Source organism: Zootoca vivipara, chromosome 8 (assembly GCF_963506605.1).
Source record: "Zootoca vivipara chromosome 8, rZooViv1.1, whole genome shotgun sequence".
In the NCBI taxonomy this organism is placed as follows: domain Eukaryota; kingdom Metazoa; phylum Chordata; class Lepidosauria; order Squamata; family Lacertidae; genus Zootoca; species Zootoca vivipara.
The window spans coordinates 37,151,672-37,165,645 of record NC_083283.1 but is presented as its reverse complement, the minus strand read 5'-3'; the positions used below and the strand labels follow the sequence as shown (position 1 = coordinate 37,165,645).

At 41.5% G+C, this 13,974-nt stretch overlaps 1 protein-coding gene across 1 annotated transcript; it reads left to right on the top strand.

Annotated features, from left to right (window-relative positions):
* The first annotated feature begins 1,645 nt into the window (after positions 1 to 1,645).
* Positions 1,646 to 13,435, top strand: LOC118089969 (monoacylglycerol/Diacylglycerol O-acyltransferase). The gene is made up of 7 exons (XM_035125194.2): positions 1,646 to 1,780; positions 5,143 to 5,460; positions 7,232 to 7,396; positions 8,309 to 8,502; positions 9,040 to 9,100; positions 10,425 to 10,564; positions 11,840 to 13,435. Coding segments are annotated over exons 1-7 (984 nt in total). The 5' UTR covers positions 1,646 to 1,779; the 3' UTR covers positions 11,945 to 13,435.
* The last annotated feature ends 539 nt before the right edge of the window (positions 13,436 to 13,974 follow it).

Genomic DNA, 13,974 nt, shown 5'->3' with positions numbered 1-13,974 from the left:
CTCAGGGCTCCTTTGTTTTCCTTTCCCTCTCTGTTTCAGAATCCTGGATGCAGTCCACTTGACCCAAACTGAAGATAAACATCCAATGCTTCTTGGTTTTCACATTCAGAAGGAGCTATCCCAGAGTCCTTAAATGAAACATGTAGGAAAAAGATAAATGTTTTAGCAAGGTTGCTGCTATATATCTATATAATCTCCCTACCCCCCTTGCTGGGTATTTATAGCCATAGTGCATTTTAGTCTGGATATTTCGAAAGGGAGGAGGAGATAAGGTGAGTATTACCCAATCAATTCTTTCTTCATCTGCCTCAGATTATATTATTAAATTCTTAGAACAAGGCTTCCTTAATTTAAGCTTCCATAATTTAAGTTGTGAAATTGCTACACCTTTCTTGCGTAAATAACTAACCCAGATTCAATGTTGACTTTTCTGCCCAAACGCACCTAGCTTTTTTAAAATCATTAAGAAAGCAAAACAACTGAGTCTAACAAATAAGGTAAATAAATACAAGTCTACAAATACTAATAGCATTACAACAAATTGAAAGTGGCATAAGTTTGAACATAATCATTACTTCTTGTTCCAATGCATTACACATTTTTCCATGAACTTATAAGGTTGATTTATGTGCATTCTTTTATAGCAGCCCACCAGATCAGAAGGCATTTTGGGTGCTGCTTGCTCCTTACCTGTCCCTCAGGGAAGAACTGCCTGCCACTGGCAGTGGAAAAGGTAACTCTGCATGAGGTGGGGCCCGCGGTTGGACCCTCCTCCCCCTCACTGGCTGTCACACCTTAAAAAATAATAATAATAATTTATGCCATTAAGTGTGTGAATTAAAAATGTAGAACCCCAAAGAAATGGCCTCAAAACTGCATCCAGGACTCTAAAACAGAGAGAGAAGGGAGAACAAAGGCGCTCTGAGGCTTTTACACAAGGAGAGTCTCTAGTGACAGCTCTTAAATTTTATCCTCGGCCAAAGGAGATTAATATGTACAGGTGAAGCTTTAATTTATGCTCATGAACCCACAAACTGTTAATAAAGTTTGTGCACAAATGTTGCTCCTGTGATCTCATATACTGTACATATCAAAGACTGAAATGGAGCTATTTAAAATCTACTTAATGTCTTCTCCTGTTCACTCATCGCAGTTTAGAAGGGTGCACTTAGTGGATAAATGTTAAGACTTATTAAGAAAGCAAAGATACAAATCAGGGGGGGGCTTACTTTCTGTAACTCAGTAACAGAGTTTTGTGGGGACCACCACTCACCTGACCTCTTACATCACATCACTGCTACTTATCTGTAGAGTAGGCAAGATGTTGGCAAGGTGGGTATGTTTCAAAGATGTTGATGGAGCCAATCCAGTGCTCCTGCTTTGTTTGTTTATACCATGCTGACCTCACTCCCAACTTGCCTTTCCCCCTGTACCTCCGGTTAAACAGCAGGAATGTGACCAGTCAGAGGTCAGGTGAGCAGCAGTGCCCCATCACACTCTGCCACTGCCATAACCCACCATTGTGCAATGCAGTGGCATGTAAGAAAATGTGTCCTGCAGTTGCTGTGCCTCCTTAATGGCTAGGTATACCCATACCTCCAATTAAGCTGTTGTGGTTTTGAAATGGGGTGGTGGTACACCCCACTAAGGTGATCTCCGCCCTTGATTGTGGAAACTCTCGCTGTGTGGGCAGCAGTTAGGTGAGAAAACCAAAGTGACAAGTTCAGAAGGAACTGATGCTGCTTTCCAAGTGAGAAGTAGCCAAGTGACAGATTTCCAAGTAAGTATGAGGGCATTTATAGATGACCTGTTCATTGGGCCTTCTTCCTGATTTGTTTGCAGGGAGGTTATATAATGTTCCTACACGTCCAGTGCACTTCCCTGCCGCAAAAAAAAAAAAAATCTGATTTGGGGTGGAAGAGGGTTTGTTGTTTAAGAGGGTCAAATCAGCTTTTTATGATTTTAAATTTTATACATTTCAATAATTTTACAATCATTTTAACATTTCGAAACTCGACTTCCTTCCCCCTCTTTCTGTGGCTCCTTACATTTATTTTGTATATTCTCTGCATATTCCAAATTAACTTAACTTACTCATATATTTTAAATATATACTTTTATAAAACTGCAGGTTATTGCAATAATCCTGCCAATGTTCTAATCTGTTTACCGTTTGTTTGTAAATATTCAATAAACCATTTCCATTCTTTTAAAAAAGTTTGTTATCTTGATTTCTTATTTTTCCACTAAGTTTTGCCATTTCTGGTTATTCCATTAGTTTTTGTATCAAATTTTCTTTCATTGGGACTTCTTCTTCTTTCCATTTTAAGGCAAGTAACATTCTTGCCACTGTAGTCGCATACATGAATAAATCTCTATACAGTCTGGGTAGTTCTGTCCCTATAATTCCCAAAAGGAAAGCTTCTGGTTTTCTTACAAATGTTATTTTAAACATCTTTTTTAATTCATTATATATCATTTCCCAGTAAGCTTTAACCTTACTACAAGACCACCACATAGGATAAAAAGAACCTTCTATCTCTTTACATTTCCAACACTGATTTGATTTTGATTTATACATTTTTCCCAATTTACTCGGTGTTAGATATCATCAATATAACATTCTCATATAATTTTCTCTGAAGCCATCAGATACTGTAAATTTTATATCCGTATTGCACAATCGTTCTCAAGCTTCCATATCTATATTATAACCAATATCTATTGTCCAATGTATCATTGAGGATTTTACTTGCTTATCCTTGTCGCCCATTATACATTATACAGTATCTTATACATTTTAGACAGCACTTAACATTACAGTCCAACAGATCTCTCTCAAATTGTGATGTTTGTTCCCCAAACCATCATATCCTATCTTTCTTAAATACTTCATTCAAATGATGATATTGTATCCATGTGTCAGGAAGTGATCAGCAACTCCTGGCTGGTTGCCCAGGAACGTCCAAAGACAAGGGAATGTTTCTTACCATCCTCTTTTTATTCATGATTTACAGAGAGAGGCTATTGATAATGGCATTGTCCTGAGTGAATCTCCACACACACACACCTCCCACTTCCCCGTTCATCATTTCTACGGGTGCTGCTTCGTGCCCTCTGTCTTTGAGCTCTTTGCTCTCCTACTTTCAAGGCTCGCCAGGTTCTGGGAGAGGGGGATCTGGAATGTTTTCTAAAGACAGTGTGTCCATCAGCTGTCTCCCCTACTGCTTCCTCCTCCTCCTCTCCCTTTATTTCCCAACTTTCCCCCTCATCTGCCTCTGAGCTGTGACCTTCCTCAAACCCCTGTTGTAAATCTAAATTGTCTTCCTCTTCCTCCTCCCTGGAAAGGTCAGGCTGGGGAGGCAGTCTCCACCATTCCTCCTCTGCCCAGTCCCTGACACTATGTTGTTAATTTTCCTGATAAATCCTTAAGTTATTTTAATTGATACGCCCCTCCCTCTTGTTTTAATAAATTTCTATAAGTTGTCCAACCTTCTATCATATTCTTTTTATTTACCACTATAGCTTCCAACAGTGAAAGCCAAAGTGGTATTTTTGCCACTAATAGATTTTTGTATTTATCCCATACTCTGTACAATTTTTTCCTAATTATATGATTTGTAAATTCTTTATATACGTTCACCTTTTCATACCATAAATAAGTGTGCCAACTGAAAATATCATGACCTTATAAGTTTAAAATATGTGAATTCTCCAATGTCATCCATTCCTTTAACCAACAAAGACAAGATGCTTCGTAATATAGTCTCATATCTGGCAGGGAGAACCCTCCTCTGTCTTTTGCACCTATCAATATTTTATTCTCTTTTTCCCCCTTGCCAAATATATTTAGAAATATCTTTTTGCCATGCATTTAAACAATCTGTCTTGCCAGTGACCAGAATTGATTGAAACAAAAATAACATTCTACCTAATAGTGAAAGATTCATTATGTTCCAGGGTCAAATCAGGCTTAATTGTGCAACCTGAATTTGTTGGTATGTGAATGAATCCCGCCTGAAAATTGCAACAAGTGTGATTGATTTCCCCATGACGGGATCTTGATCAGTGGATATTTCCTGTGGATATTTCTGCAGGTTTCATTATTTTTGCATCATTATTCCAGTAAAAGCAAGTAGCCACTTTGAGGTCAAAAAGCAGACTAAAATGCATACTATGACAAAACCTGAGCGGGATTAATATTATTTCCATGGCACAATCTATGTCCATGGCACTTTATATGATCACGTAAGCTGGAAGATATCACTGTTGGAAATAGTTCTGGAAATAAGAAAGGGTGGAGGAAGGGAAAGAGAACTGAAGTGGACAAATGAAGTTAAACACATTAAGCTTCATTTCTTCATGCTGAGGTTTAAGGGGCTAAGATAATCAAAGGATTCATGGAAGTGGTAGGCTATTCAGTATCCATTAAGAGGGATACTCTGAGTAGCACTTATTTGGATACAACCCATTGCATCAAAATGTCATGGATCTGAACTGGCTTCCAATAACCTAGGCACAATTAAATCTATGCCTAATTCTCCTAAGCAACTTCAGGCCTACATAAGATGAACCCATAATTACATATGGAAGGACCTGTCCATTTTAGTTCTATCAGGTTCTCATTTTTCCAATCCTAAATTCAGTTCTTCACATTTCTGCAGCAGTACATTTTTGTATGTAGTTTTGACTAATGTCCACATTTTTGTAAGCAATTGTTGTGTTGTTTTCACTAATATATTCATTTTTATGCACATTTCTGCCTGATGTATTCATTTTTGTATACATTGGTTGGAGAACTGTATGACACAATTCAGAAAAATGTCAATTTTGACAGGTGGCAGGTTCTGGAGCAGCAGAAAGCATTTCAGGTACATTCTAGCCCACAATTAAAATCAGCTAACATATTATTGTCTATAAACAACTTTGTATGGAATTATTTTAGAAAGGTTTTTGGTTTTTTTGCGGAAGGGGAACAGGGTTAAATAGTATAGAATTCTGTGTAAAAATTAATGCAGCCTGTGGGGTGACAGTTCAAAGTGATAAATTGTGTCTTCTGTTTTTTTTTTCTAGGAGAAAAGTCCAGAAGCAACATCACTTTGGAGTAAAAATAATCATTTGTTTTTATTTATTTCATTACAGTGGATGCTATCACATCAGATGTCTTGGGGCAAGAAAATGTGGCTTGGTTTACTCACGTGCTGAAAAACTGGATTGGTTTCGGATACCTGGGAGAAAATGCAAGATACGTGGTTTACATTTTTGGACTGCTATTAATGCTTTTAATACTGTCACAGGCAATATATCTCTCCATATTTTGCGTGATGTACATATGTAGCTTTCTTCTTTATATTTACAAGAAAATGAATAACATAGTTCAAGACGCTTCTACTGAGGCATGGGCCACACCAAGAGGGTGGCTTAAAAGCGCTTTGGATATACTTGGAAAGAAATGGCATGGTAAGCAAGTATTTCCTTAAATAACAATAGTGGAAATGTTATCAGTGCAGGCTTGTCCTTTACACCAAATGAGGCTCTGTCCCAGCAGCCTTAGTATGCCATCAACCAATCCACATTTCCCTGCCTTCTTCTTCTTCTTCTTCTTCTTCTTCTTCTTCTTCTTCTTCTTCTTGTTTAGTCGTGTCCGACTCTTCGTGACCCCATGGACCATAGCACGCCAGGCACTCCTGTCTTGCACTGCCTCCCGCAGTTTGGTCAAACTAATGTTCGTAGCTTCGAGAACACTGTCCAACCATCTTGTCCTCTGTCGTCCCCTTCTCCTAGTGCCCTCCATCTTTCCCAACATCAGGGTCTTTTCCAAGGATTCTTCTCTTCTCATGAGGTGGCCAAAGTATTGGAGCCTCAGCTTCACGATCTGCCTTCTTACTTATATCTAATCCAGAGGGTGGCACAAGCTGCCAGCTTCCTCTTTCTTAGCCCCAGCGTTACCATAGAGCATAGGGGAAAACTCTTGACCTCTCTCCCTTCTGCCTTAGCAGTTCAAACAGGCACCAGTAACCACTGAATGCTATAAACCACTTCACTTCAGAAAACTGAGCTTGGGGATTAAGCTCTGAAGCGAGAGCATGAATATTGTCACTGTGCAACCAGGAATTCTGGGGTCAATATCATCAGCAGAAAAAGAAACCTCAGCTTGAAATGGTTTTTTAAAAGCCTGAGAAAATGAATAAGTCCATACCTGTGATTAAATTACAATAAACTGGGGGCCAGGTGAACCTTCCTGATAAGGGTATTCCACAAGTGAGAGGGGGGCACAACTGTAAAGGTACTCTCTGAAGTTTCCATTTGCTTCAGCTTCTGCTACAAGGCTGCTCAGCCCTAAACATTTCAGGGAATATCACGAAAGAAGGCATTCTGATTTTCAGTAAAGGTGTTGTAGGTAACTAACCTGGGGCCATCACATAGAAAGAGCTGCAGGACAACATAGCGTGTGAAAAGATGGGCCATATTATCTGATCCTAAAACTCAGTTCTTCTTAAAGCTGCCTCCTGCCGTGGCTCGGGGCGCTCCACGCAGCGCTGCTGGGTGCTTTGTCGGTGCTTCAGCAGCAGCAGCAGCAGCCACCAGTTCCAGGCGCCGAGCCACAGCAGCAGCAGGAGGATTCAAAGTCCTACAGAGCACTGCTGCATCCCAGAGGCTCGGGACTCTCCGGCCCCTCCCACGGCACTCTAGGCTGTTTGTGTCCCTGCGTCCATTGTGTGCTTTCCCTGATGTCATCGCGTCTCCTGCCGTGCGCACGCACGCACGTCCTCCCGCCTTTCCCAACCCACCCAGAGCCGAGCCCGCCTTGCCTCATTCTTTTTACGGCTATCTGAACCGCCGGGTGGGGGGAGGGGTTGGGATGCGGCGATGGGGTGGGGAACGGCGGCTCCATCGCGCGCTCGCGTCACAATCCCTTGCGGTCCCTTCCCCTCTTCCCCTCGCGCCTTTAGTCGGGAGGCGAGGCGCGGAACGGCGGTTTGGAGGGGAAGCCGTTGAGGGAGAGAGAACCGCATTCCCCCCCCCCCCCGCTCGAGGACGCGAGTGAGTGCGCAGGGACTCTGTGTGTGCGGGGATTGGACTCTGTGTGCATCCAGTCCCTGTGTCCGTGGGGCACATGCGCAGTAGCGCAAACCCAGGGACACAGGGACTGGACGCAGAGACACTTGCACTTTATTATATAGGATGCATGACAACAATAGTATTTTGTTGCATTTTGTGCTCTTTTCAGGTTATGAAGTTATTGGCATAGAGCATATACCAGAAGGACCAGGGGTCATTGTTTATTATCATGGAGCTTTTGTTGTGGATTATATGTTCTTTGTAGCTAGATTACATACACTGACTGGAAGACACATCTACAGTATAGCTGATAATGGGTTGTATCTACTACCAGGTAACATACTTTTACTTTGTATTTAGAATTAGAATATTGAAAATGACTCTAATACTGTGATGCGTCATAAAGAGTATCTACATGCCCAGCTCTGTAATATCATTTCTGCCCTTCCTAATCCAAAGTATGATCTTCCACTGAAAGGATACAATAAAGTGTTGTTAGGGCAGACAATAGTCAACTCTGATTTGCAAATACAGTGGTACCCCGGTTATCGAATGTAATACATTCCGGAAGACCATTCAATGTTCGACAACCAAGGTGCAATGGGCGGTCGGCAAATTCCATTGAGAAAATGGAGAAACTCACCTAGGAAGCCGTTCAACTTCCAAGGCACGTTCGAAAATGGAAGCATTCACTTCCGGGTTTTTGGCGTTCAGGTTCCAAATTGTTCTGCTTCCGAGATGCTCAAAAACTGAGGTTCCACTGTAGTATGTTAGACCAGTGGTGACTGGTATCATTTTGACTTGGTAGGGCAGCAATTTATAACCTTGCTGTTCTGGACACATACAACACTTATTTAGATACATGTGCCATTACATGTGCTGAGTATACAGTTGTATAGGATTACACTGTGAGAAACATTTGGATACATTTGCATTGTAGCATGTACCAGAGTCTTACTCTCATACTTGTATTTCAGTTAAACAATATATGTCAGAAAGATTGCCTACCATAGGGCTATACCTTCCCTGTTTCGACTTTTCAGAAAAAGCCTATTGCTAGAAAACTTGAGAGAATGGAAGAAATGTCTACAAAGTCTACACATCCTAATTATCTTACTTTGAAAGACTGCCAAGCAGCCATGCCTAGCAGCCTTAATGGGACCACATCACTGGAAGCTGTATAATATCTATCTATACTATAAATAATACTGATAAAAATGTGATTTGTTCTGGGTGTATTTTTCAGGTCTCAGACCAGTTCTTGATATTTTTCATTGCCTAAAAGGCAATAAAGATGAATGTGTGAAAATTCTGAAGAAAGGCCATTTATTGGGGGTTGCACCTGGTGGACTTAGAGAAGGAAACTTTAGTGATGAGAACTACAACCTGGTGTGGGGTAAACGTACAGGTTTTGCACAAGTGGCTTTACAGGCCAAAGTGGTAAGTAGCCTACATATTTGTAGTAACTATACATTGCCCACAGTATTGTTGATGGTATTAAAACACACTTGGACTGAAGAAATATGGCACAAATTTTACAGACATGGAGACTGAAGTACATGGTTGGCTTCCAGTGAGCAGTGAGTTCACCATTCATTTCTAAATAGTAGCAAAAAGTGTTTTTACATCTGGGCTTTAACACATGTTATTGCCACTACAAAGATAAAGTGTTCTATTAAGTTGTACTGGGGTTTTTAAAAACTGAATATTTTGTTGGCAGTTTTTTAAGAAAAAGATATACAATATGTGGTTCTTTTTGCTTGCTGTTCAGTTTCTGAGCACTTATTTTCATGGATTTATCACTGCTTACTAAGCCAAAGCCTAAAACTGGGCTTCCTGCAGTCAAAACTATGTTGAGACTACTTTTTCTGGACCAGCAGGGGTGGGGGAGGGTCTTATAATTTTAAAATTTAAAAAGTCTAGGAGCCAGTTAAAATGTTTAGTTTTATCTTTCCTTTCCTTTTCCTTTTTTGAAAGCCCATCATTCCTATGTTTACACAAAATCTTCGAGAAGCATACAGAACATATGGAAAAATATGTGAGCTTCACTTTTTATGTTCCTTTCTATATATCATTGTGACCCTTAATGTAACTTCTGCAATGTACTTTATCGTCCTCATGAATTGGCAACATATCCCATTCATGAAATCTATGTATCTGTGATGCATGCTGCTTCTGGGTTTCATTAGGAAGTAGAGTTTGACTAGGTTCACTCTAAAGACCACCTAGGACAATGCTCACTGTCCATTATGAATCAGTGGTAAGCTGAAGTAGCTAGCAGCTAATACACAACAACTGATGAAAAGCATTCAGGATCAGTTTTGGTCAGTGGAGATTGCCAGGGCTGACCCAAGGCACTTTGCTAGCTGAAGCGAAGGGCAAGATTATTATTCCATCCCTTTGGTCTTGTTCAGAATCCTACTGGACTGTCAGTCGAATCTTACTTGGAGTGACCTCCACTGCATCTGAGGACATCAGACTAGCTTATTATTATTTATTCAATTTGTTGGTAGTTTTATCTTGCTCAGGGCAACCCAAAGTGACTTAGTTTAGAGGTTCCTGGGCTGGCTGCAGGTGTACACAGCTGCACCCTCCACCCCTTGTCAACACTCATCTGCAGCTCTGCATGGTGCCTGAATTCTACCCACTCACAGTGCTGCACTGCGACATCTGCAGATGTTTCGTGAGCAGAGTGATACACGCACAGTGTTTGCTGGAGTGTATGGCCTGAGCTGGCTGCGTGCTTGCTTGCTTAGTCAGGAGCCATTTCCAATAGGACTGCCAGTAGCACATTGGAAGGAAGCAACTAAGCAAGATAGCCAGCCAGCCAGCCAGCTCAGCCCAACCACTAGCATTGCCATTGTTAGGGCACTGGTTCAGGTGGATGAGAATAGTGGAAGTGCTCAAGAGGAATATCTGGGAGAGCAAATGCTTCCCCACAATGTCTGCCACCTGAGGCAACTGCATTACTTGGCCTAATGGTAGAGCTGAGTTTAGAGGTTGTATTTGCTCAGTTCTGTGTGATGTGGCCCCTAAGACACTGTGTGGCTTTGGGTGCCAGCTGAACCTAGGATTGTGGTTAAGCGCTCTCCTCCTTAATCACAATCCGTAGCGAATAACAAACATTGGCTACAGGTCATGGTTAAGGAGAAGGCATATCCTTGATCTCAGACTCAGACCACTCGCTAAGCCAAACCTCAGTTTAGCTGATGCCACACTGAGTTAAAAGATCAAAGCTGTGGTTAGAAGCCTGCACATTTGAGCTAAGGCGTGGTTTGGCAAAGTGGCTTATATACATAGAGATCTCCACACCTGTGGGAACTCATTTTATCTCTCAAAATGTTTTTCTCTTTCAAATGCAGCACCACTGAAGTGGCTGTATGAGAAGACTCGGATGTTAATCCTTCCCATTTACGGAGGGTTTCCAGTCAAATTCCGCACATATATTGGAGAACCCATCCCATATGATCCAGACATCACTGCTAAGGAGCTGGCTGAAAAGGTAAGTTACCTCTACACTCAAAAAACTGTCCACATATATTGGTTTCTTGTTCAAACCACAATTCAGTTTTGAATCATTTTCTGCATATGAAGTTACTGCTTATATAAGACCAAAACTGGTATTCACTTTATGTATTTTATGCATGTTTGTCATTCAGCCTCTCTCTTTTATTCAAATTATTGATACTAAGCAAAAGCTAGCTAACCCAAAGAGTTCTATAACTGACTAAATGGAACCCCAATCTGAAATTACAGAACTTTTAGCTACATTTCTGCTTAGACAGAGATCATGCTACTTAGGACTGCTTTACAAAAAATAATTTCATATGTAAATCCATTTGCCGCTTCTGGGGAACCAGATCATTATCTTTCCCCACCCATTGGGACAACTTTCACAGGTGGGTAGGGTTACATGATGATGACAGCAGGTGACTGATAGCTGGACAGTCTTCCCCACCTGCTAAAGTTGACCTGCAGGGTGAAGAGGAGGGGCCTGCTTCACCAGCTCATTCCTTGCAGAAAGCATGTTGGTGAAATGGCACCCAGCAGGATTGAACCCTTGCCAGTCAGCTGACATCACCCACTGATGTCAGCTGGTTAACAGTTGACCCATGGCCTCATGGGCAAACCAGACCCCCCTCATGGCCAAGATTGGCCTGCAGACTAAAGGATCCCCACTCCTGTAAAAGAAAAATGGCATTGCACTACAAAGTATGGCAAATGCACACATATATATATTGGGCTGCATATACACTTGTGTGTTTGCACAGCATAGTGCCCACTGAACAAACATACTTCATTACTACAGAAGTCAATTGCATTTAAGTAATAGAGTCCATCCATTTTTATTGGGTCTACTCCAACTTAACTGGAAACCAGCGATGCTTCTGCAGCTGAAGGTGATTTTATTTTTGTTCTTATGCAGAATTTTTTTTTCCTTTTCCATTACAGTCGTACCTTGGTTGTCAAATGGAATCCGTTCCGGAAGTCCGTTCAACTTCTGAAAACGTTTGACAACCAGGGCACAGCTTCCGCTTGGTTGCAGGAGCTTCCTGCACTCAAGCGGAAGCCATGGAAGCCCCATCGGACATTCGGGTTCCAAAGAATATTCGCAAACCAGAACACTCATTTCCAGGTTTGCGGCATTTGGAAGCCAAAACATTCAAGTCACAAGGCATTTGGGATCCAAAGTACGACTGTAATGATATTGCTACCTGTGAATACCGTTCTTCCAAATACTGAATATAATGTTTTTGTTTTTCTTTTGTTTTAACAGACAAAGATTGCCCTTGAAAATATTCGAAACAGATACCAAAAGAGACCAGGAAATATATTAAGAGCCCTGTTAGAACGATTTGATAAATATCACAAAGAGAACTAGTCTGTCCTCTTATGGCTTTCGATGTTCTGGTGGATGACTTACGCCCATAGCTGCCAAGTTTTCCCTTTTCTCGCGAGGAAGCCTATTCAGCATAATGGAAAATCCCTTTTAAAAAGGGATAACTTGGCAGCTATGCTTACGCCAGGAATGAGACATGGTGTGTTTGTCCCTGTTGGTTCTGCTGGACCTCTTGGTGGGTTTCCTTGGTGGTATGCTTCTGGGCAGACTTGCTGGTATGGGACTTGGAGGCACTGTTTTACAGTGGCTCTGTTTCTTCCTGGAGGGACGAACCCAGAAGGTGGTGCTGGATAACTCCTATTTGATGCCTTAGGTGTTGGCCTGTGGGGTCCCTCAAAGTTCTATTCTGTCCCCCATCCTATTTAACATGTACATGAAACCTCTGGAGGAGGTTGTCCAGAGTTTCAGGGTTCGGTGTCACTAGTAAGTTGATGACACCCACCCTCTGTCATGGGTGCTGTAGTTGAGATTCTTGCATTGCAGGGACTTGGACTATATGACCCTCGGGAGTCGCTTCAAACTCTACAATTCTCTGATTCTCTGTTTCACCGTTCCACCTAAATCCAATGAAGCTGTCTCAGTTCTAAACCAGTATCTGTCATCAATAATGGACTGGATGAGGGTGAGCAGATTCAAATTTAATCCAGACAAGACACAATCTAGGTCAGTCAGAAGGCAGAACAGGGAATGGGGATTCAGCCTTTGCTGGATGGGGTGTAACACTCCCCCTGAAGACACAGGTTTGCAGTTTGGGCATGCTCTTGGAGTCAGCCCTGAACGTGGATGCCCAAGAGTGCATTTGCACTGATAAAGCTACTACACCAGCTGGACCCATTCCTTGAGACGTCTGATTTGGCCACAGTGACAACACGCCTTAGTTACATCCCTTTTGAACTACTGCAACATGCTCTACCTGGGGCTGCCTTTGAATAGTGTTCAGAAACTTCAACTAGCTCAAAAAACTGCAGCCAGATTGTTGACCAGGGCTGGTTATGGGGAGCAGACAATTCCCTTGCTAGAACAGATCCACTGGCTGCCGCTATGTTTCCAGGTGCAACTCAAGGTGCTGGATATGAACTTTAAAGCCCTATACAGCTTTAGGTCCAAGCTATCTGAAAGACTGTATTCCCTCATATGAACCTGCCTGGATTTTGAGATTTTTCAGGAGAGGCTCTTATCTTGGGCGGTGGTGGAGAGTGCCTTCTCAGTGGCTGCTCCCACACTTTGAACTCCCTTCCTAGAGAAGCCAGACTAATTCCCTCCATGTTGTCCTCCTGCCAGCAGGTGAAGACTTTCTCATTCCAATAGGCTTTGGGGAACTGACAGCTTTTAATGAAAGGGATGGCACCATGCTGTTTTTATTGCAATTATTGTTATGGACTTAATAGGTTTTTTAAATCAATGTTTAATTGGTTTTTTTAAAAAAAAAAAACCTATGGGCTTTTTGTGTGTTATTTTAATTTCTAAGCCACATTGAATTCTATCAGGGAAAAGGGTGGGGTATAGATAAATATATTATCATCATCATCATCATCATAGAATTGTAGAGTTGGAAGGAACCCCAAGTGGAAGGAACCCGAAGTCCAACCCCTGCAATGGAGGAATCTCAGCTAAATCAGACATGTCAAATGGTCATCCAATTTCTGTTTTAAAATCTCCAAGGAGAGTCCACCACCTCTCATGGGAGTCGGTGCATTGGGTTGTGTCCCATTGAAATTAATAGAACGTAATCTTATCCTTTAATTTCTACTCTTAGTCAGACTAGCATTAGATGCAACAACCCGTTTTATCTTATAAATTTTTTATTCTTTTCAATCTATCATTATGCAACCACTGTATGTTTTGAAACTATGTACTTTCTCCCCCGCTTAAGACTATTATAAATTATGCAACAGAACACTCGTGCCATGTGATTTCCTGAACTCCATCTAGTTTAGCTATGAGGTGTACAATTTTATTGTATAGGCAGTCATTATAATCTGTTATCACTTTCAAAGGATTCTTCTGTACTA

Excerpts from the sequence above, each read along its gene's own strand:
- LOC118089969 (XM_035125194.2), top strand. Across the intron at positions 5,461-7,231 it reads ACTTGGAAAGAAATGGCATG|GTTATGAAGTTATTGGCATA; the intron begins GTAAGCAAGTAT and ends TGCTCTTTTCAG. Across the intron at positions 10,565-11,839 it reads CTAAGGAGCTGGCTGAAAAG|ACAAAGATTGCCCTTGAAAA; the intron begins GTAAGTTACCTC and ends TTGTTTTAACAG.